The 23,147-nt window shown below is 31.1% G+C and overlaps 1 protein-coding gene across 1 annotated transcript in view; it reads right to left on the bottom strand.

The window, feature by feature from the left end:
- Positions 1 to 23,147, bottom strand: part of LOC126843309 (agrin-like) — an 86,015-nt gene that overhangs the window by 46,024 nt on the left and 16,844 nt on the right. The window contains exon 3 of the mRNA XM_050580734.1: positions 9,753 to 9,791. Within this exon, the coding sequence (XP_050436691.1) occupies positions 9,753 to 9,791 (39 nt within the window). The remainder of the gene's footprint in view (positions 1 to 9,752; positions 9,792 to 23,147) is intronic.

The raw sequence follows: 23,147 nt of genomic DNA, 5'->3' as shown, positions 1-23,147 counted from the left end.
GTCTATTAAGTAAAAAAAATGTAGGCCAGCACATTGACAGGGATGGAGCATAATTATTTGGTTGGTAAGGTCTTTAACACTTAAAAAAAACGCTTTAAAAAAATGCAAATCAATTTCTTGATGAAAAAACATTTTTCAGCCGAGTCTGCAACCACGATAGAACATTTTCATGTCTCGTTGAAGTACCGAATAAATTTAGATTAGTTGTGGAATTATAATTTTAAAAAAAAGTTGACTACAGATTCTACGCTGTAAAACATAAAGTCCAGTTTTCAGAATATTAGTCCAAATTAAGTTACCCCAATAAAGCAAAATAAAGAAAAAGTTATAAATTTTGGCTTTTTTTGTGAAATTTGTGATAAATAAAAGTAAGCAGCTCGCACAAAAAAAGAAGAAAATACCATCAATCATGATTCATTGAAGTTAATAACAAATCATTTTTCAACAAACACTTTTTACTTGGATTCCCAACTATATAGGTAAGTATATAGTTTTTATTAATTTTTTGGGGTTTTTTAAACTGTTCATATCATAGTATTCTTTGTAAAAATCCGGATACTCGGTAAACAACAATAGTTTAGGTTTTGTAATACAATATACAAAATTTGATATCGATGGATTTTTGGTCAATTTCTTCTTATAATTGGTCAATCGCAACACTGGACAGTGATGGAAACAGAATCGGAAAAGGGGAAAAGTTGTACGTGAAAATCAATTTCACAATATTTTCTGAAGTAAATACAAGAAAAGCGAATCGGATTTCTACGACCACTGGCGGACTGTTTGCCTCTCCAATTGATTGCCGGTGTGTACAATATATACTTTAATAGTTCATGTATTGTTCGCCGGTAGAGCTTTAATAAATTCCACCTTGCTTTTCCAGAGCCAGTCAGTGTATCTGATAATATATCGGAGACGTACGCTGGATAACTTATGACCACCATTGACTTTAGTGCCTTTTGAATTATAAAATGGGATTATTTTCACTTTTCGTCTTCGTTTCTCTCGCGATTTTCTTATCGTATATTCCGTCTCGGTGGACCGGAAAAATGGCCACAGACTCTATAGTAGATCCCAAAGAAAGTGCAGGGATTTCTTTGACGGGTTCTCCGAGATTTTACAGCCATATTATAGTCGGGAATTTCGCGGGCACTTGTCGAGTTTTCATAATTAAAATGTACTAGACGTTTTGATTTTACCATACAATACAATGTATTGTGCTGTGCAATAATTGTAAACGCGTGGAAACGTTACAATTATTTTAATAATATTATAAAGTATAGTTGACTTACAAGAAGTGAGTGAACGTGTACGTTACTTATGTATGTACATTGTAATTGAATCAGTCGTTTGCGCAACAATACAATTCACGATTTTTGACAAAATGAGATTATGGCGCCGGATGTTGATTTTCTGAAGATCAAACACAAAGTCACAAACCTTCTACCATTAAAACTTAGCTGTTAAAAATATAGTCGAAGGCGCATAGCCGTGTTAAGGTCGCCCATGAAGTTTTTACTAGTTTTCCAAAAAAATATGGTATTTGTGACATATAGGTCCTTTCTCAACTGACCGCTAAAGTCATTTGTTATGTTTAAACCGTTTATGGCATTTTGTTGAAAACAAATTTCGCATAGGTGCTTTAAGATAGCGTTAAATCATATATAACAGTATATAATGACATTATTATTACAGTGTAACTTATTATAATTGGCATCCCACGTCAATCTGTGTTCTGCTGAATTTATATTATATGTACTTGCGTGAGAACTACACTGAAAGAATATAATTAAATATATCCCATAAAATGTAATCTCTAAGCGTATTAACATATTTATTACATATTTTATTCTAACGATGGTGTATAAGTATATATTATTTTTGAAAACATATAATATTGATTATATGGATTTCAGACCGTAGGTAATTAATTGTTATAATAATATGTATTACCGAAATAATAACGACCGATGACGATTAATCAGATTGAAGGAAATTAATGCATTTTAATTTGTCATAATATTTATATGCGACATAAAGACATAACTGAAAATGAAATATTTGCGAATCGGTTTGCTCATACTTCATTGTGATATATACCGTAAACATTTTATATAAATATTGAACCCGATACTTTTCGGATGAAATTTGATAACTCATTTACTGCGTCTCGTAGATTGAAATTGAGAAGGTTATGAATGCTTAGGGCTAAAAAAAATACATGTACAAGTAAATTGATATGGTGTATTGAATGATTTTCAGTTTCTCTTAACATATAATGTTAGATTCTTGAAACTGAAAGCAATTTCTTGAACAACTATTGCGTGAAGATATTGTTTTTTAAATTATAACAAATCTACAATATTATATGATGTTTCATTATATATCGGGTATTTGTTTGTAAAACAAAAATAAATATATACTATAACATTAAAATATTTTCAATTTTATACATAATATATAGTTTATATATATTTTATAGTTTTATTGGATACATTCAATAAATACAGACATATGTTTTTTTCTGTATCTTTTTTTAAATACTGCGTTTCTTATGAAAAAAAATCTATTAAATATGAATATTGCAACTCTAAAATTCAGCTTATTCTCTTAGTTTTTGTGTTTAAAAAAATATTATAAATGACTTGTTCAATACAACAAATTTTATTTTTCTAATCACTGATAATTAAAATGCTGACTTTTTGAAAACATAATTCGAATTAATGAAATCATTGATTTTCAATAACAAAAAAATCATGTATATAAACATATTTACGTCAAAACGTTTCCCTGCAATATGTGTTATTATGTTTGAAACTGATGTTTAATCATTTTGCTATAAGATTTTGTCAATAACAATATTGTATGTAGTCGGTCGTAGTGAATTTTAACATTCCCCCCCCCCCCCCCGGTGTTCGAATGAATGAACAATTTATTTGACAACATTATTTTAAATAAGTGTGCCGGGTAAATTTATTTTGTGAGCCACACTTGTTAGTGCCTTATTTTGTACAGAAAAGGCGATGCAAAATCAATGCGATTACGTGCACGTTTTACAAACCGTATGCTGTTGTACGGGTAAAAGTAATTTAGTCTTCTACGCGCAATGACTTAGGTAGGTATACCTACCTAAGAAGGGTTCGCCAGTTGTGACCATATTCGGCGTCACACCCCCAAAAACGGGTAAACTCGCCATAAATAATATTGTTACAGAGCATTCTTAAGCACGCCGTACCGTAATAGCAAAAGTCTGAAACTAATATAGACGACAAGCAGCTACGGTGGCAACCGCTTAGTATTTAGACTTACAATTATCGAGCAGGTAGATTTCGCGAGTTTACCCAACGCAATGTCCGTATTAAGTGCCCTATAACCGCCTAATGTTCTCACAGACACACGAACGATTATCTACAACCACCAAGATTCTCACCACAGTTTAATATATATTATTATACATAATCGTGCAGAAAGACTACTTGAAAATCTCCAAAAAATCTATTTCTTAAAGAAATACACAATCCTATTATTATTATTACCGATCAATCATCATTTTTAAATCACTTATATTTTATATCACATTGCGAAAAATATATCTGAACATATCATATTTTACAATATGTTTTAATTATTATGTAAAACTGTTTTAAAATAACACTTCGACAGGAAATGTTTCAATTAGGTATATTTATTTCTAACGATATATTATTATACCTAAATGGTTTTATAATGTTTGCATTGTTTTATTATTCTGTTTATTGTAGTAGGTAAATACGATTTTTGCAACAATAAATAATATGCCTGCGTCGTTCCCATGCAGCAAATTAAATATTTTTTTAACTTACACTTAACTTGTTAAGGTCTATAAAAAAAAGAGAACAATGTTTTTAAAACGTATGATTGATAAAATAATAATTTACCATTGTTTTATTATTATTATTGATAACATTACATAAATATTAGTATAGCAAAAAAAATGTTAGTAGATATAAAGTTTATATTTTTCATCGGAGACGTTTAATTTTAATTTCGGTCTTTGCCGATGCCGACCTAGCCGCTGTTGCCGTTATCATTTATCTATATTTGTACAACATAAAATTTCAACCGGTCGCAAACAATTAATTTTTAATTTTTTTTTTTGTTATCTTCTAACGACCACAGACATAATAATATTATTATATTACGCATTTTGTTTACCTAAAAGAGACCAGCACTTTCGGGGTGTCATCGAAACCCCCCGACGAATGCCACTCATCGTCGGCTATGAAAAATGAGTTAATTTCGGTGGCAGTGTTCTCAATCATCGTCCACGGTGTTGGAGGGGGGAAGGGGTTGGAAAGGTGGTATCTCGGGGCCATTTATCAAAGGAGAGGCAGATTAGCGGCTGTCAACGGGCAGGAAGGGCTTTCCTTATGGCCGGTGTGGAGAAGGGCGAAAAAATAGAGAAAAAAAAACCGCCGGCGAGTTGTCTAACAAATTGATTAAAAGCTACCCAAACTGACGCGTCGAAAACTTGACACACGCGTTTAGCTTACGGGGAAAATTTCAAGAGACGACAAAAAAATATATATATAGATTTTTTCATATATATATATATATATATATGATATAGGTAATGAGAGGCAGAGTGGTTCTGACGTGGAGAAAACGAGCAAAAGGTCTCGGGTAATAATAGCAACGACAATATAGCAAAGGTGATTAATAAAATGAGAGGCGCAGCGCAACGTTCTACCACAAAAGGTTTGCCGCAAGAATATAACTAGAAATTTATGAAAAGACCTGCGTACTTTATACACGGTCAAGCCTACAAGAGGTTATCAGTTGTTTCCTTTGTGAACACTTATAGTTTTTTTTTCCGCCCGCTAAGTACTAGAGATGTATACATAAAAAGACAACCATTCTTTACATCCTTATAATATAATAATAATATTGTAAATAAAATGGGTATTGTACACGTCTTGTATACCAGGAACAAAAGAAATACCGCGTTTAATGATACTTAAACACACTCAAAACGATAGTATACTTTGATAAAATATTTAAATTACTCGGTTGTGTTGTATGTAAATATTACTACGGTATAATTTTAATGTAAACTATTTAATTATAAAAAAAGTAATAAATCATAAATGAATCACGTTAAAGTAGTACGTCAACGCAGGGTTATAAATAATAATTAACATTACAATTTTAAAAATATGTAACTAAAATCAACGAAAGAGCTAAGTAAGTAACTCCTTATGAGTAACTCGTTAAATTACTATTTATAGTATGAGAGACCAAGGGGGGGGGGATAACGTGAGAGTTACAAACCCATATTGATTTTTGTAAGTGACTTAAGAAAATTATTATGTATAAATTAATACCAGAACAAAAAATTTGCTATTTGATTAATATTATTTTTATTTTTTACAAATTTGTAACTAGTTTCTGACCAGTTTTGCAAATCGAGTAAACAATAAAATATTGAACATAAATATATGTTTTTTTTTTTTTTTTAATAACTCTCATCACAAAATTGTTTTATAAAAATTTACTACGAGTATATTTGTTTTCATATTTTGTACGAAATAACTTGTGAACACAACATGACTCTGTTAAGGTTCTTGCTGTCCACGAGGTCAATACACGTATGTTTACATTAAGGCGGGAAAATCGTCAGTATTTCTCTGCGATAAACGTTTTATGAACTTAATTAACCACGCCATAAAACATTCGCTCGTTGGATAAACAATTTGCGAGTTACCATATTGCCAGTAACTCGTTTAGTGTTTTTTTTTCCTTTTGGTTTTCGATAAACGGTCTAATCAATTGTATTGTTTATGTTTTTAATTACAGACAGATGAGTGGGCCGCGAACAAATGATTGAAATGCTCGTGTAGTGTATGTGAATCGGTGGGAAACAATATAATTTTCGGTAATAAATGACCTCTCAGCTCTCCGAATCGAAGGTAAAATATTAAAAATAAAACACACGTTTTTTAATTTTTTTCAACAAATATTGGAGACAAAAAAAAAGAATCGACAAGTCTATAAAACCTGTTGTAACGTTAAACGGGTTTCCGAGAATTGGTATTGTTTTCGGTTTAGAGGTTTGGCCTGAACGACAGTATTTAAAGTACTTTCGAAATTGTACAACTTACACCATTGCCTTTATTAAAAAACGGTTTTAATACAATATAATATAAACAAGACTTTGCGTTTTTAATTTAAACGTTATAACTTATAGTTTACCGTCGAAACACCTTGTTCGTTTGTGTTCACTTGATTAATATTTAACGAACGCAAAATTACACCGAGCCAGTTATAAATAAACCAAACGGTACGGATTTCTTAATAACTTTCGTTGGACATAGTCGAGACACTGCGTGAATTGCTATTATGAAACAACTTTTCCAATATGATGCACTTAGCGTTCGAGGGATTTTGTTTAACGCTTCGGATTCGACTGTATTTCCAAAGTCGACAGGTTGAAATATTCCCCGTTTCCAACATCAATCTTTCTAATCGAAAAGTTTGTTTAAAATTCTTCTCCGACAGTATGTTTTATGTACCAACCTTGTATAGAACAACTTTGCCGTGATTAAAAACTAAAAATACATCCTCAGTTTCGTATCAAAGCTGCAAAATAATAACAACAATAAAATCCCGCAGTTTTCGTTCAATCGGTTGCTAACAAAAGAAATGAAATTCAAACAATATTATAATTACAATTTATATAACCAAAACAAAAAGGCTCTTTTAATTATTTTCGTTTGTTGAGCTGAATATTTTATTTAATAAAGGCTATACAAAAAGAAAAAATATATATTTTCTTTCAATAATAATATTTTTTGACATAACACATTCATTATTTTGTACTAAAATTTTAATTCTCCAAAACCGTTTAATGTTTTATAGGTTCTATTATAAATGTTTTTAAAATTCAGTAGGCATTGTGTGTACAAATGTCGTTTCGGAGGATAAACATCCACTAGTTATTTATTCTAATCTTTGTTTAGTTCAAACTATGATAATTTATACCTTTAAGCGCAAAAAGTCAATGAAAGAGCCACCGAGAGGAATTAAAGGATTAGTAACGAGGCTGTAATAAATTTAAACGGTAGACTGCAGAGATAAAGCGGCCAAGCTGAATGTAAAAAATGTATTGTTTTTGTGTGTTTGTAAAGAGACAATGAGCAAACGTACCCATGGTGATAAGATAATGATAGTACAAATCACATAGTTTCAGACAACAAAAAATAAAAATTTAAAAATATTTGCACGCAATAAAAAGTTTTTTATTACATCGATGTAGCAATTTTGCCTATATTTAACGCCGTCGCAGTCTAAAAGTGAAAATAATATGTAAATCAAATGTTTCCATAACCAACTTACAATGGCTATTAATGGGCTTTTATGGTAATAATAAAACAGTAGTTTTCGTTTTATCTCATGACGTTCTCGTGCTGTAAGTTTTAAAACGTTTTAAAAACGAACTGCAAGCGGAACGCTAAAATTGTCTAAACAAAGAAACAGTATTGTTGGTATGTATGTGTATACATAGGTATGGTGTAACGGACATCATTGTTGAGTAACGGTTTAATAATAGAACTCGACGGGTAAACATTTATTAGCTTCTTACGTGTAAGTCTACGACGAGATTCTTTGCCTATCTATACATTTTTCACTTTTCTTAGAACAAAAAAAAAAAAAAAGGAAAAGAAAATAAGTACAAAAGAAAGAGGGATAGTGATCCAAAAAAAAAAAAAAGAAGAAGAATGTCTTGCGGTCGACACTTTAACTGGTCTGTAACATATTTTTCGCAGGTCCGATATATTGCCTTTTTAAGGCCGCGGAAAAATAAGAAGAGGGGTTACAAAAAAAAAAAAAAAAAGGGGAAAGTAAGCGCTATAAATCTTAACGGGATAAAAATTTACGCCGTCTGATTTCACGACATGACCTCGATAAGAATTTTCGCTGCCGCACATACATGTTGTGTAAAATATATAGTTTCTCCATTTTCATATAAATAACAATAATAACAATGCAATGACGTACATATAATAATATATCTAAGAGAAAATAAAACGCTAGTACAATACAGTGGAAATCTCGCGCAAAAAGAATAAAAGTGATAAATGTCTGCGGGTGTTGTAATTTGATTTTTCATAGGGGTCTCACGGGAACTGCATTGAATTGGGAAAATTGCAAAAAAAAAAAAACACACACAAGTCTATTCTTAAGTGATTTTCCGCAGTACTATCGATTGTCTAGACGTGATTAATTTACTCAGAACAAATGTATTCAAATAATTTACAATATTATATTTTATAGTTGTAATATACATATTATTAACCATAAATTAATATCATATTCGAAATATATATTATTCGTTCCTACGAACTGGGAATTGTTTTTATCAAACGCTGTACTAAGGTTTGTTTGTTTGTTTGATTTTTCCCAAAAACTTGTTTTCAATTTCGTTCACATTTAACATTACAGCACGACCCGTTCATCAAATCTTATTTAACTGTCCGGAAACACGAGTTTTACCTAACTTAGTGATTTATTAAAAAATCCAATTTCGCCACACGCTTCTATCAAATTGTAAAGCGGACTTATTTAATGGATAGCGATAAAGCAATGCAAAATGTACATAAGATTTGGCGCGAAATTAATTGCGCCCCTTTTAAATTCGGCGACAGCTTTTGTGTGTGTGTGTGTTTTTTTTTTAACGCAAATACATTGTGTCGTTAATAAGTTATTTATTTGCCCGTCTTAGTTTACTTAACTCTCATTTCTCGAATCGGAGGAACAAAAAGAAAAAGGACCACCGACGTTGCCGGAGAACAGAAAACAATCCGGAATGTTCATTTTTCACGAAGACAACAAAAGCCAACAAGGTTTCTTTGCGAGCTCTTCCCGGGTCGGAGTGTGAATATATAATTAAAACTAGAACAATAGAGCAATCTCTTTAACGGAGACCCTAATAAATGCGCGCTTCGCCGTAGGCATACAATATTATTAAAAGCCCTTGTCTTTATATTAATATATAGGTATTATTATGTATATATTTGTTTTACCCATTTATTTGTAAAGTTTACCGTCGCAGGCACTCGTCGTTACAATGGATGAAAATAGAAAAAAGTGAACAAATTCTTATAATAAACTATGTTGAAGTTTCCCGGAAGATACTGTGGTATGCGTTAAATAGTTACATATTGTCGATGGTGTTAACATAGACTAGTATAATATACATATTAGATTTTCTAGATTTTTCATTGAAACAAATTCAAAATTCAATACTTAAATTAGACACGGATTTCTAGAAATCGGTTGGAAAACCGCATTAGTCCAATATTGCATAGTCGGATATCACTTAGATGTACAACGTTGAATATTTTACAAAACGCGCTATTCGGGTTTTAATGTATTTCGTTCAATTCGTTCTTGTCTATGATAACGATGAGAATCAAGCAAAATAAATACTGAATCGCGTGTGACGTGATCGTCAATTATAGCGTTATAAGTTATGTATATAATTTCATTATCATGATGAAAATACATGATTATAAAATGGCTTAAAAATATTACCTCCACGATAAATCACATCGTATGACGTAATAAAACTGTTATTGCACGCTTAAAGTGTTCCTAAAAAACTTAGGCGCCAATAAACCATTAATCGATAATCCCTAAAGTATTTTTTAGAATTTATGTAAATTAAAATTGATAATTTGGCACATAGAAATAATATAACTTTGTGTTCTTACCTTGCAGTGCTACGGTTTTCGGGGACCAGTTTAGGAAATCTGCAAATTAATACAAAATAATATAATATATATTTTTATTACATTAGAATAGTTGTACTTGATTAGAACAAAACTACCAGGTTAAAATGTTGTGTTCATATTTGATTGCATAGAAACTACACTATCTATGCGTTATTGTAGTTTTGAATAATAAATATATTGCTATACGACACGACAGCGACAGATTATTATTGTATAGCTGTACACATAGGACATTTGAAGGTTAAAAAAATGTATAAAAGTTGTACCCAACCACGTTAGCATGGTAACCACAATACTCGATAGAGAAATTCTAGTATTTTATAATTAAAAAGAAACTCGTGGTTGTATAACTCATGATTTCGACCCTGCCCTATACATATCCAAGTAAAATATTCTTTTTTTTTATGGTCTTAAGTCGGTTTGATACTGATTGCTGGTTATCGGCATTCGTCGGTAGAATACAGTATTATTATTGAGACTTGAGAGGCATTTTATGTTTGTTTTTATGTGCTATCCGATAGTTACAATATTGTTAGACGACTTAAAGGTATCATGTGATGTTTTTTCAAAATATTTATGTATAACTTCTACTTCAAAACGGCGCTAGACACCTTATACAAATACCGTTTAAAATATTCATAGCCTCAGCATTTGGAATATGCATACATGAAGTGCTTACTTTATATAATTCAGGCATACATTTTAAATTAAAAACATTATTGACACGGCGTAGTCGACTGGAATTTTATTACACACCACTCTTACCTTTACAACGGTTTCTGGTAAATCAAAAAAAATATGTAATATATCAGGAAATTAATTAAAATCTTGTGCCGAGGGATTAACTATACGTTCAAATCATAGTAACGAATTTCTAACAATTTTTAGGTGCAAAAAATAATATGCAAACCAAAGAATAATAAGTAAAATAACTAAATAAATAATAAGAACGCATAGAACAATAAAACAAAAAATAACAGACTCTTTACTGAGATTAACAAAATATGTTTTTGGTGAATATCAGTAGTACTCAATCAAATACTATATAATTTATGTACCAGACTTGTGATTTTGGATCTGAGACTAGCACGGCCTTTCACAAATTGTTAATATTAAGCTGTAACTATACCGAGGTAAAATTTCCAAGATATAGAACAACTAACAATGTGACTTATATATATATATATATATATATATATATATATATATACAATATTATATACTAGGTATATTGTTCGCGAAATTATATTGATGTGGGTAATTCATTGTGTTGGCGGTAATCTGTCATAAACTTTCTTCCAAAAAGGTTTACCAGATTATAAATGACCATAGAGCGGGTTTAAAATTAAACAAAAAGGTCAGAAATAAATATATATATTCAGTGATGGATATTAAACATGAACCGAAATCTTGATGCATCCATAAATTGTAAATTACATCATGGTACAATATAATGTATTTATAAATTACATTTGCAGCGAGAACACCTATTAATAATTTAAATAATCGATCAATTTTGGACTCATTGATACAATTTTTGAAAATTTTACTATTTGATACTTGTATTGCTCATCTCGATACGTTATGCGCCATTTGTTATTTGTATTTATTATAAATATTATGTTAACGTAGATATGTTGGTCACCAAATAGTCCATTGACCATCGACCGCAATCTTACTAAACAAAAATAGGTGGGGGGCTTTACCGATGGTCTCCTTTTCAAATAACTCAAGGTAAGTTATGCACGGAATTTTGAGGGTGATAATTTCAAAACTGCCAAGTCCTTCCTCCCACAAATAGGCTCCTATGCTCGTGAAATTTGTCAAAAACGTTCGATTGATTATCATTTATTTTTTTTATTTCAATAGGGTTTCACATTTCATTATTTTTTATGTGCCACCCTTTTTCTTTTCCTATATAAATCCGTGTGTGCTTATATACTGCGAGGCACGCCGTTGGGTAACGTGCCAAAACACTTAGTTCCCGCTGGCCACAATACCCACAACATCATCATTGTGTTGGTTGTTAGCGGCTCTTTATTTTCCACTTTGGAGGTGTGCTTACTCAACCTTACGGTCAGTTTTATTGAATACACGCAGGTCCGGTCGGCTTTTGCCAAATTTACCCATCAATACATAAATATACTTTATTATATGGTATATCAAACAATTCGATTATTTTAAAGTAGAAAACGTTTATTGTTTTCTAAGAAATTATATAATTTGAACTAAAGGGTCAAAATTCAAAGAAAATTAAGTTTTTTTTATCAAATTTTCGGGCAATGTTTTTCTAAACTGAAATATAATCTATTAAGTATCAATGTTGTTCTTGAATTGTTGGTACATTTTAGTTTATATTTTGGTGAAAATTGATTGAGATAAAATAAACCGAGACGCTCGTTAGACACCGTTAAGTACGTTCAAAATAATTTATCGGATTAATCAATTATGAAACATAATTATTATACCATAATAAATATAATACAGCATATAACTGTACTGAACGTCTGGTAATGACATGTAGTATAACGAAGGACAATGATTTCAATTAAATACTGCCGATGTATTTATGCTTAGGATATCAATATGTTAACATTATTTCCACTTGAAAACGCAGAGAAAAGAAAAAATCTGAAAACAGGCAGCAATGTGCGCCTTTAGGCGAGTGTGGCGGTTTATGTTTTTGACATGTAATTATTTTCTTGAGAAGGAAACGCAATAATTACAAAGCATTACCGAATTTGTTAAATCATTCAAGGTACATTTAATAAAATCCATAAAGAGGCTTTGTGAACGCGGCCGATTAATAATTTAAATTTACTATTATATGTTATTATACTTGCGTGCGTTTATTAGGAACCAGATAAGCGGAGGAAATTAATTGAAAGTAGGCATTGTTGTGTTTAACTGAGTATTTGTGTATGAAATACATAGATAAGGCAAAATGTGTGCTCCGAACAAAAACGACTTCTCATAAATACTTGCGGTTAGATAATGTTAAACAATGTTGAGTAACTAATCTCAAATCGAACACATTTTTCTTTTGTTTTTAAATACAATTGCATTACAATCATTGTATTCGGTTTAAGACTAATCAGACGACAAAGAATTCAAATACTTTCATTTTATGAAAAAAACGTTTTAAACGTATTTGTTTTTCAAATATAAATACTAACATTTCGAGTAGTGGAGTTGACCGTAAAAAAAAAAAAATTATTTCTTCGACGCAGAAGAACCTATACATTTTTTCGTCTACAAAGCGAACCTTATAGTTCCAATACTACAACATTAACAATGTTGCTAGTACATACGTGACGTATTAGGTGACACAACAAAGCAGTTAAGAGTATCATTTTTTTCACGTCAATGTGTAATTCGAATAAGATTATATTATCATTTATGCGCGTCCGTTTAAGTCTAGCCGAGCAAAAACAATTTCCACGGCCGACGTTGAGTACAATGTGTAATATCATCATTATTTCCAACGGTATATTACCTACATAGTATACGTATATACCCGTATGTACGCGAAAACGTATAGAATTTTAAATATTACCGTATCCAATTTGAATCGGCCGATAAATTTAACGGTTGACGCAAAACTATTCAAAAGTAAAGCTCCCCGGAGAAAAAAAAACCGAACAGCGGTGGCAGGCCACCGAGGCTTTACGACCAGAAGCAAGTACGATTACGCGAAGGTTTGGCCGTTGCCGAGCAATAAAGTTAAATGGGTTCCTGGAGGATTTACTTATCGGCGTGTCGTGACGATGACCGATTGACGGTGTAATTTCTCCTCTGACCGAACACGCATAATTTGCTACTACGCCCGAAACTCGAAAGTACTTTTTTTATTCTCCTCGGATATTACAGCGTTTAAAATGTCAAAAAAATTCAACAAAAATAAAAAAATCGGTCGAAAACTAAAAAAAATACGGTTATCAATAGGTATATTATAATATGTGTATTATGTTCTTTTTTATTTTACAGCAGCTACCTTTTGACCGAATGTGCTGTATTATATTATTAACGAACTAAGTTTCAATTTATACATAATATACATAGGGACCGACTAAACTTAGTGGAGTTCACCAGGCCGTTGTAGAAAACCGTCGTACAGACGATATAATATAACATTGCGCCTTATATTATTATGTGTTATGCGGTTTGTGTTATTCAAATGGGCATGACGGCACGACCTGAGGGTTGAGAACGTATAAGGGTTGATTTGAACGCGTTACGACCCAAAGGAAGTGTTTTATTGCGGCGGTGAAAGCCTGTGTAGTGGAAAAACTTGGGAGTCCGGTGAAAAGTCGCATTCGCATAATTATTTATGGTTCTATATAAAACATTTGTTTATAGAATAAAAAAAACTTTTTATTTTCGCCAAAAATCTTTTCTCTAAAAATACGTGAAACTTCTGCAATTTCATAAGCCTAAAAAGGTGAATTATGCCCCAACAGGAGTTGACATTAAAAAAAAAAAGGAAGCAATAATAAAAAACTGCTGGTCACACGCGCTCTTATTGTTAACAGCTGAATACAATTATGTACGTTAGAAACCACTCAATTTGCAAATTTATTGCACTTTTATAGTTTTTAAAAATCTTATTTTTTTTTTAAAACTATTACCACACGGTAAGCATATTTATTCGATGAAACTATTATAAAATAAAATTATCCACGAAACAAATTTTTCAGTATATTTAATTTTTTTTTTACACTTACATCAAGAGCCGACTGTTGTTGTTTCGAGTTCATTGTTCTATTAGACAATGCATTATAATTGTTAACTAGAAAGAATACATTTAGATAGTTACTTAAGCACTTCAACTATTAATATTACGTGCATCTAACAAAACAGTTGATCAGTTATGCGTTCCAGTATAGATATTTTTTATTCGCACGAATATAACAACCTAATATAAACATTTATAGTCATACGATATAATGTTAATAGTATATAAAACTACTGATGAAGCGCATGAAATGAACAGACAATTTTATGAGGATAATATTCTCTGCAAAATAAACGATAAGAAAAACTTCAGGTAACTGGAATATAAAAAAGGACAAGTTTATAATATAATAATGTTAGAGAATAAAAAATAATTACGTTCGAAGTTATTGCCATTTGGCAGAGAATTGCTTTAGAGAGATATTAAGTTGTACATAAAAATAACAAAATCTACAGACAATAATAATTACTGTGACCCTTATGGTGACACGTTTGACAATATTCAGTATTTAGTTTTAGTTACAGAGTATCTTAAAAGACAATGATGTTTACACGGTATAAACGTTAATCTCTTAGTTTAAGATATTTCTGGGACTTATGTTTTTTTTTTTATCTGAACTCGTGGCAAAACATGGAGGCCGGATCAAAGGGAATTACTTTGCGAGAATAAATTAAAACAGAAGGAATCTATTGGCCGAGCAATTCAAACAAATCAGAAGAATTGTTTCTGGAAATCAGTTTGTCTCGAAGTAGTAAACATCATACAAAAGTGATTGTTACACGAACTACTTACTAATATATTACACAGGTAATAATAAATATTGGATTCTATAAAATATAGATTCAACCAGGCTGGATAAGTAGTAGACGGCATCATATTTAGTGACTTCGCTATAAAAACAATATGAGCGAGTAAACAATTTAACCGGGTGAGTTTTATTAAAAATAAAAAAAAGACGGACATAAAAACAAAGCTTCCGAGTTTCTAAGAAAGGGTTTATTATTTTATATTCCATATATAAGTATAAACATATTTTATTAGTATAGATAACCTCTTGATCCTTTAAAATATTTATCATATAACCATCAAGGTAAAGTTACAGGATAATGTATATTAAATTTCATAAATATAAACAGAATATGGGTACCTACGTAAGCATTTATTTTGTCTAAAGAATGTGCAAAGATGCATACGGTATTGATTTAGTCGGTTGAACAGACTCGAAGAGAAAAAAAAACGGTTTATCATACGATTTATCCCTTGGGACATTTTGTATTGCCCCAAAGGCTCAAAATGCCGTTATCAAAATTGAACTAAAAAAACAAAAACAAATGAACCCAGACGACCAGCATTCACACTTTGCAGTTACAATTTTTTTTTCCGCGTACGTGCTTATCTCTTTTTGTGTTCTTATATTATGGTTAACGTACACAACATTTGTATTTTATGAAAAATAAACCCATATGTATAATACACGCTGGTTACATACAAAAATCTCGGCGTTACTGTTACTTCCAACAATAAAGCAATTCAGTTAAACAAAATAAACTGCGAGAATAATATTATTTTGTCACGTAGGTAAGACAGTGTACGTACTACAAACATTACCCTTGTATCTCGTGTACAATACTGGATCTAATCTGATCCCAACAAAGTTGACAATTTTTTTTTTTTTTTTAATTGTACTCAATAAACTTCACAACATAAACGAATGGCGAATTTTCGAAGAATCGGCCATTGACTACAAAGTACAATATTTATATGTTTATAATAAGTATATCAACATTTAAAACATCTTCTAGGCTTCGCGTTCAAGAAAAACTAAAATAGTTTACTATAAACACTTTTACGGACAAGCAGCATTTACACAAACAAAATCCAATAACACGATATTTAGTTCAATCGAACATATATTTTTTCCTAAGCCGGCTCGACTCTGCTGTACGAGTAAAGTGCCGCTATTTTCGAATTTTTAGAATACTTCAGGAAATTTCATTTGGCAATTTGAAAGGCGAATTGCATTTGTGTAATAACTCTGGCGCCATACGCAGTGTTGCGCCTACTCAAGCTTTTATTTGATGTAATTGTGTAGACTGTCGAAATCTGTCTTGCTGTACACAGCACTTTATTACAGCAGCTACAGCTTTTCACAAATGTACCCATACGATTGCACGCACTCAACGAATATAAATATAAGAACATAATATCATAACGTTTTATGACAGCCAGTTTTTTTCATATATCAAAAGAAATAATAACAAAACAACATATACACGCACACAAATAAATAGTTTCTGCTTTGAATCCGAGTAAATTGCTTTGGACCATTTAGTATTTTTCTTTAGTTATGTAGACGTCCTTTGATAAACACACGACAAAGAACTTATGAAGATAATCAGGACAAATAATAAATGCCCGCGCAAACAGAGTTTGAACAACATTCAATTAAATAAAAAATTATAATTGAAATAAGATTTTTTTGGATAATTTTTCAATAATTCCCAACTCTGCTTACAAAATAATAATACTATAATCAAATAGACGTACTTGCTTTATATATATATATATATATATATATATATATATAATATATATATAATTTATAATTTCGATTAATACAATTATTGTAATTACTTTAATGTGGTTAAATAAAGTAATTTTTTGAAAATCTGCGTGTAAGGTGAAATGCGGGTAACTGTTATTAAACGGCTCAAGTGTATCTGTACATTTTTAAACACAAATAAGTATTAACCATTCTAAAACAATGTATATTAAATTATAACAACAATTATTATTATAATATTTTTACATTAGATGGTTTAAATAATGTAATTAAAATTTAATATTTTTAATTAAAACTTTGAAACATATAACAGATGCACTTACTTTTCCGTTGAGTCTCACTTACCCTACATCACTTTAAGTAACATTATTACTGTTATTAGGTGTTCGTCCAAAACACTATGTAATTAAATTTTATATTTTATGCAATTTGTTCGCCTTGAGTTGGATATTAAATTTCCCAAATGGCAATTGCGTATACTTCCAAAATATTTTATTACTATTAAACAATATCGTCAAAACGTTTTTATATCATATTTGATATGGAAAATAATATTGTAATAAGATAATTCAATAATATTTTTTAAATACTAAAGATTATATAAAAGATGTTTTTATTGAAACCCTGAAATAAGTATTATATAATTTATCATATAAAGTATATTTTATTTTCCAATAAAACTGGTGATATCATAAATATAATATTTAATGATCTATTTTGTAAAACTATATGCTTATTATGTAGAAGAAGGTATTTCACCACCATAGCGACGAGTCCAACTGCTATTATTTAATGACGCGTGTAGTTCATGGCTGTGCCAATAATTCACACGGTATGACCGAAAAAAAAATGTATAAATTGTTTGTTTAATTTGCATTCGAATAAAAAATAATACATATAGCGTACCTACAACAGTATTGGGCTTTGATAAACAAACAAATTCTCCAGCATGGACGATAACTATAACGACAGCTATAACCGGATAGTTTAAATGTATTAATAATATGTCAGTGGTCGCTTAAGCCTTGTGGTTATTATGTGAACCGAGAACTACATAATAAACCACATAATATTATATCTCATATAGCATGCTTGTAATACGCGTTCCGAATACCAACGTTTTGATTTATAATACCATCGAAAAACACTAAACAGTGTAGGTATGTATATATATATTGACATCACATTGTTGTTAAAGTCTTAAAACCAAAAATTTCAACAAGCGTAATAATATAAAAATAGTTGAGTAAAAAAATAATAAAATATTGAAAAAATCCTTTTCCTCAAAAAACAAAAAACCAACGAGAACTGAAAAAAAGTGTAAAGATTTAGAAATCGATCAATTTTTAATTATTGTTTAGTTTCAAAAAAAAATGTAACTCAAAACAAAAAAATGTTTAGTAGGAATACATTTTTAATTTTTGTTATTAATGTTTCTGCAAAAATCATTAAAAAACTATAAATATTAAAATTGTACCTCAAACAATGCCTTGTACATTTTACTAGTTACTGTACACAAATAGAGTCTGTAAGCGTTATAATATAGTTTAAGAAAATAATTAATTATCAAAATAGATCCTCCTTTTTTTTGTTAATATATATTATGTTTAAAAATGTTCGGAGTACTGACAATTATTGTCCTACATTTATAATAAAATCACTTTGTAATCAATTTAATCACCTTAAATAAACGATTTGATGCAAATCAGTAGTTATTATTTTTAAACCAGTAAAGTCCAAAGCAAGCACAGTATAAACCAGCACAGTGAGAAAGTGTTAAAGTAAGGTGCAGTGTTTACAAATCAGCATCAAAGCGTTTATTTCAAGGTGATTTTATCCGAGTAAGCCAGTACAGTTGGGTCGAGGCATAATAGGATCAAAGCATAGTGGGACGGAGAAGTTACAGGTCTACAGGAATTATTATAAACAAAAGTGATAAGTGAGAAATGGGTATAATTTGAGACTATTGACGTATAGGGGCATACCTAATAAATATTCCTTATAAAGTTTAACTAGATTCGACCCTTTTTCTCGAAATTATAGCCAGTAAATTTAAAACTCTTATGGTTTTTTTTCTTCAAATTTTAATTATGAAGAAGTAAACTTTTTCAACTTTTATACATCAAAGTACTAACTAGATAATTTTTTTGATTTTTAGAGTTGCTACTCGAAAGAATTGGTCCAGTGTTGAAAAAGTTACAGTGAATACAGATACAAAAAAAGCCCACATCATTGTTAAACACAAATAGCAACGCTGCTCCGCATCGAAGCTAAAAATAAATGGCCCCAAAATACAATAATAATCAAAATCGTTTTAGCTTTGGAAACTTCAAACAATACAACTACGTCGATTTTAAACATGTGGTTTATGTTTTTGTATACATTTTTTATTTTGTGTATTGGTGTATGACTAACCCTGATTTGAACAATCATACAAAACATGTTATTGAAATATAATTGTTGTTACAATATTTCATACCGAAAAATTATGAGCTAATATTAATTGACACGGATAGAGAGTTGATCGTCTGCCTATAATAATATATTGCGATTGTTATATCGTGAATAACAACATAATGAAAATATTTTTCGGGTACCTTTAAAACAGCCGTATTTCATTTATTCTAAATGTACCTATTCAAATAATATATTACACTGGGTGTTTTGTTGAAATGCGCAAACTAAAAAAGCACAAATCGATCGGTAAATATTTAATCATTGGAAAAAGATGGTTGAAAACAACAACTGTGTGTATTTTGGCGAAAAACAGAACTCGAAAAAAATAAAAAAACAACTTGTGCCTAAGAGTCATAGGCCATAAGCCATAGGCCTAAGCTTTTCGCATAAAACCAAGTAACAACAAAATATATTCTGGGTCATACAACCGTTTGGTGTTGATTTTTTCGAGATATTATTACAGCAACTATACAACAGTGAACATGTCGCACGTTCCATGTTTCTTGATTATCGCCGTGGCCGTGTATATCAGCTTAGGCTCAATTGCCGGCAATCCTAAGGGCAAAATCTTAAAACAATGGAATACCGTGCGAATGCTCAATAAGGGTCCGTATGCGAAACCAATGCTGGACGTCAGGACTAAGGACGAAAAGACGCTAATGATGCACACACATAAGGGATGCGAAGACCTAAAATGTAGCTATTTGTTCCGTGTGCTGTTGCATCTAAAGCTGACCAAAAACCTGGTGACATTGAAGCCTGGCACGGAAACAAAGATTGACAAGAAAGGTGCGGGCGAAAAAAACGACACCGATTTAACTTTCTGGAACGAAGGACGGCAGATTTTGGCTTTTATGTATCACATTCACGTCGGCGAGCTACAGTCCACGACCAGCACATTGCTGTTTGAACTCAGCATATTTTGGATATTTTGGATGTACACCGAAAGGGTGCAAACGTACGCGACCAACGACGTCGTGGAGAACGAAGAAGCGAAGAAGTCGCTGACCATTTTACACGCTGCGGTGACGAAATTGTTCGAAAACTCTTTGGACTTGTGCATATCTTACAGTCAGTCCTCTGGCTTGCCGTCGCTGGAGATTTCGCCATTAGGTGAAATCAATGTTCTCGTAAGTTCGGCCAAAGATCCAGATTCCAAGGTAACGTTGATCCGTGAAAATAAAATTAAGTTCAAACAACAAGTCGACGACAACAAAAAAATGTTCCCCTCCTACGATAAATATAAAGACCAGCTGAAAATTACATGCATGCACCTAAACAACGTGCATGAATCAAAAGACGACATGACTATCCTCGTGCAACATTTGGGTATGTTCGAGGAAAATTCAATATCATCATTCGTAAACGAATTAAGCGCCCTGTACGAAGTAGCCACGAGCACTAAGTTACGACTATATGACCAGATGCAAGCTCTCGATCAGTTTCAACAACGTTTTATTAAAATAATCGAGGCAATCGCGCTGCGAATAGCGCATGAACACTTGGCGTGCTTAAAGAAAATTTTGAATGGTAACACAGACTTTAAAATGTCTCTGTCTATGACTAAATCTCAGACAAATGCTATGCACGCTGTACTGACTAATTTCTTCGAATATTTCAATTTGGCTGCCTATAACGAACCGCTCATGCCCAGAGTAATTGAAAAGTTTAGTAAGCCCATGGATTATTTAAAGAAAGAAAAACAAATCATAGATTTGATGAATTACATCAACCAATCATTGGACACCATTAAAGAGACAATACAATTCAAAAATTCCCTGAAGAAAAATTCAATTACTACAGTTTCTGATGTTGTTCTAGGTGGACACCTTAACAAGTTTGTCAAAAATCCTTCGAAATATGAGGCTAATAAAGATCTCGTTGATTTGGCAAACCGATATGGAATACAAACGAATATTGTCGATGTTCCTACGTTGTTAGAAGAAAATGTTCTGAGAGGCAAGATTTTTATTGAATTTATAAGCAAAATATTCCAATGCTCTAATTTTAATATTATCTGGTCCTACTCAAAAATCATTGGATTGAGTTGCGTAGTCAATTTTGGACGTATAGAAGAAAGAATAAAAAAAAGCTTAGACTCAATTACCGGCTGATTAACCGACTAATTATAGCATTATACTTCAATTTTAATGTATTTTTTCAATGCTTTCTAAAATTTCCATATGTTATAATTACACCATTTTGTGTTTTTTAAATTAACATTTATTGCACACATATATACCTGATGTATTTATTGTATTTTTTTGTTGATTGTAATTAATAAAATAGATTATTACAATATATACGTACATATACTAGCTCTATAATTTTATTGTGTATTTTTTATTTTTACCATTCGTTTTTCTTCAACTCCACTTTGAATGTTTTTTTATTGAGCCAACAGTATCGAGCGATATGATATATAAATGTGTTATAAAAGGAAGTACTTTAATATTGTTTAATATCGCATCGCAGTTATTATTTAAAGTAGTTTTATCACTTTCGAATTTGTTACGGTTTTTAATTAGAAGGCCTAACCAAACTCAACACTACTAAGTACTATAATATCACCACTTCTTTTAGTGTTGGAATTTTTTTTTGCTTTGTTTTAAATCTCCTATTGTTTTTACTTATGTATTGTCTTTGTCACATGGAACTCATGTGCGTTACATAATATGCGAAATACAAGTGTGAATAATTCAGAAAGCGAGAGATCTCCGTAATAAACAGATTCGTGAAAAAAGTTTTGAGGTCCACGGAGAGTTAAAAATTGCTTTTTAATATTTTATCAAATTACACTTGAGGAATATTGTTAAGAATAAAGGTCTGCAAATCAGTAAAGTCTGACGGACAAATAGTATACGTTCAAAAGTCTTCTTCGTAGTTCGGTTATAATTGCTATTTAAATATGTATGTTGTTATTTTCCTATGAAGTACATTAAGCGCATAAGAGTTTCGGTCACCAGGAATGGTTTGAAGAATTTTTTATTAAGCTCTGTATTCGATTTGTTTTTTAGCTGTTATTAGCTATTTAATTTTTAATTTTCTCCAACTCCCGAGTATGACAAAAGTGATAATATAAGCTGTGAAATATCACTTGTCGATAAATCAATTTATTTATGTACCTACATAGGTTTCTGTCAGAATGACGATGTGTTTACCAAAACCGTCCTAAATTGACACTATGTAGCTCATTTGAATGTCTCTCGAAAATACGGGGTTGGGATATTATAGCTACAGTGTAACTGCAATTTGAATAAAACATTATAAAAAAAAACAAATATTAATACATCAGAATCAGCTAAAATAGTGTTCTTTGCAGCGGACTGAAAATACTGCACTTTAGTCCAGAGCCGAATCCGAAATGGACAAGATAGATTATTGCTCTATTTAACGATTCAACTGATTTGATTGCAAATTTGATAACTATTAGTACAACAGTGTTTCGATACAAACGTCTGGCAAGTGTACGTAATCAGTTTGCAAAACGCACGTCATCTCTTAATGTGGTTTCTCCGCAGCCGACGGTGGTCTAATCACTTTAAAGTGACAACGCCTTTAATATGATAAATTATTGTAGCCCTTGTCAATAATCATTTGTACAATACAAAACACAGAC

The sequence above is a fragment of the Adelges cooleyi genome, unplaced genomic scaffold (genome assembly GCF_023614345.1).
Source record: "Adelges cooleyi isolate 19-005CV unplaced genomic scaffold, UGA_ACOO_1.1 ACOO_flye_CR_arks_rails_tigmint_CR_PRNA_574, whole genome shotgun sequence".
NCBI classification, from domain to species: domain Eukaryota; kingdom Metazoa; phylum Arthropoda; class Insecta; order Hemiptera; family Adelgidae; genus Adelges; species Adelges cooleyi.
Note: the sequence above shows the minus strand (reverse complement) of the source record. Positions and strands in the feature narration are given on the sequence as shown.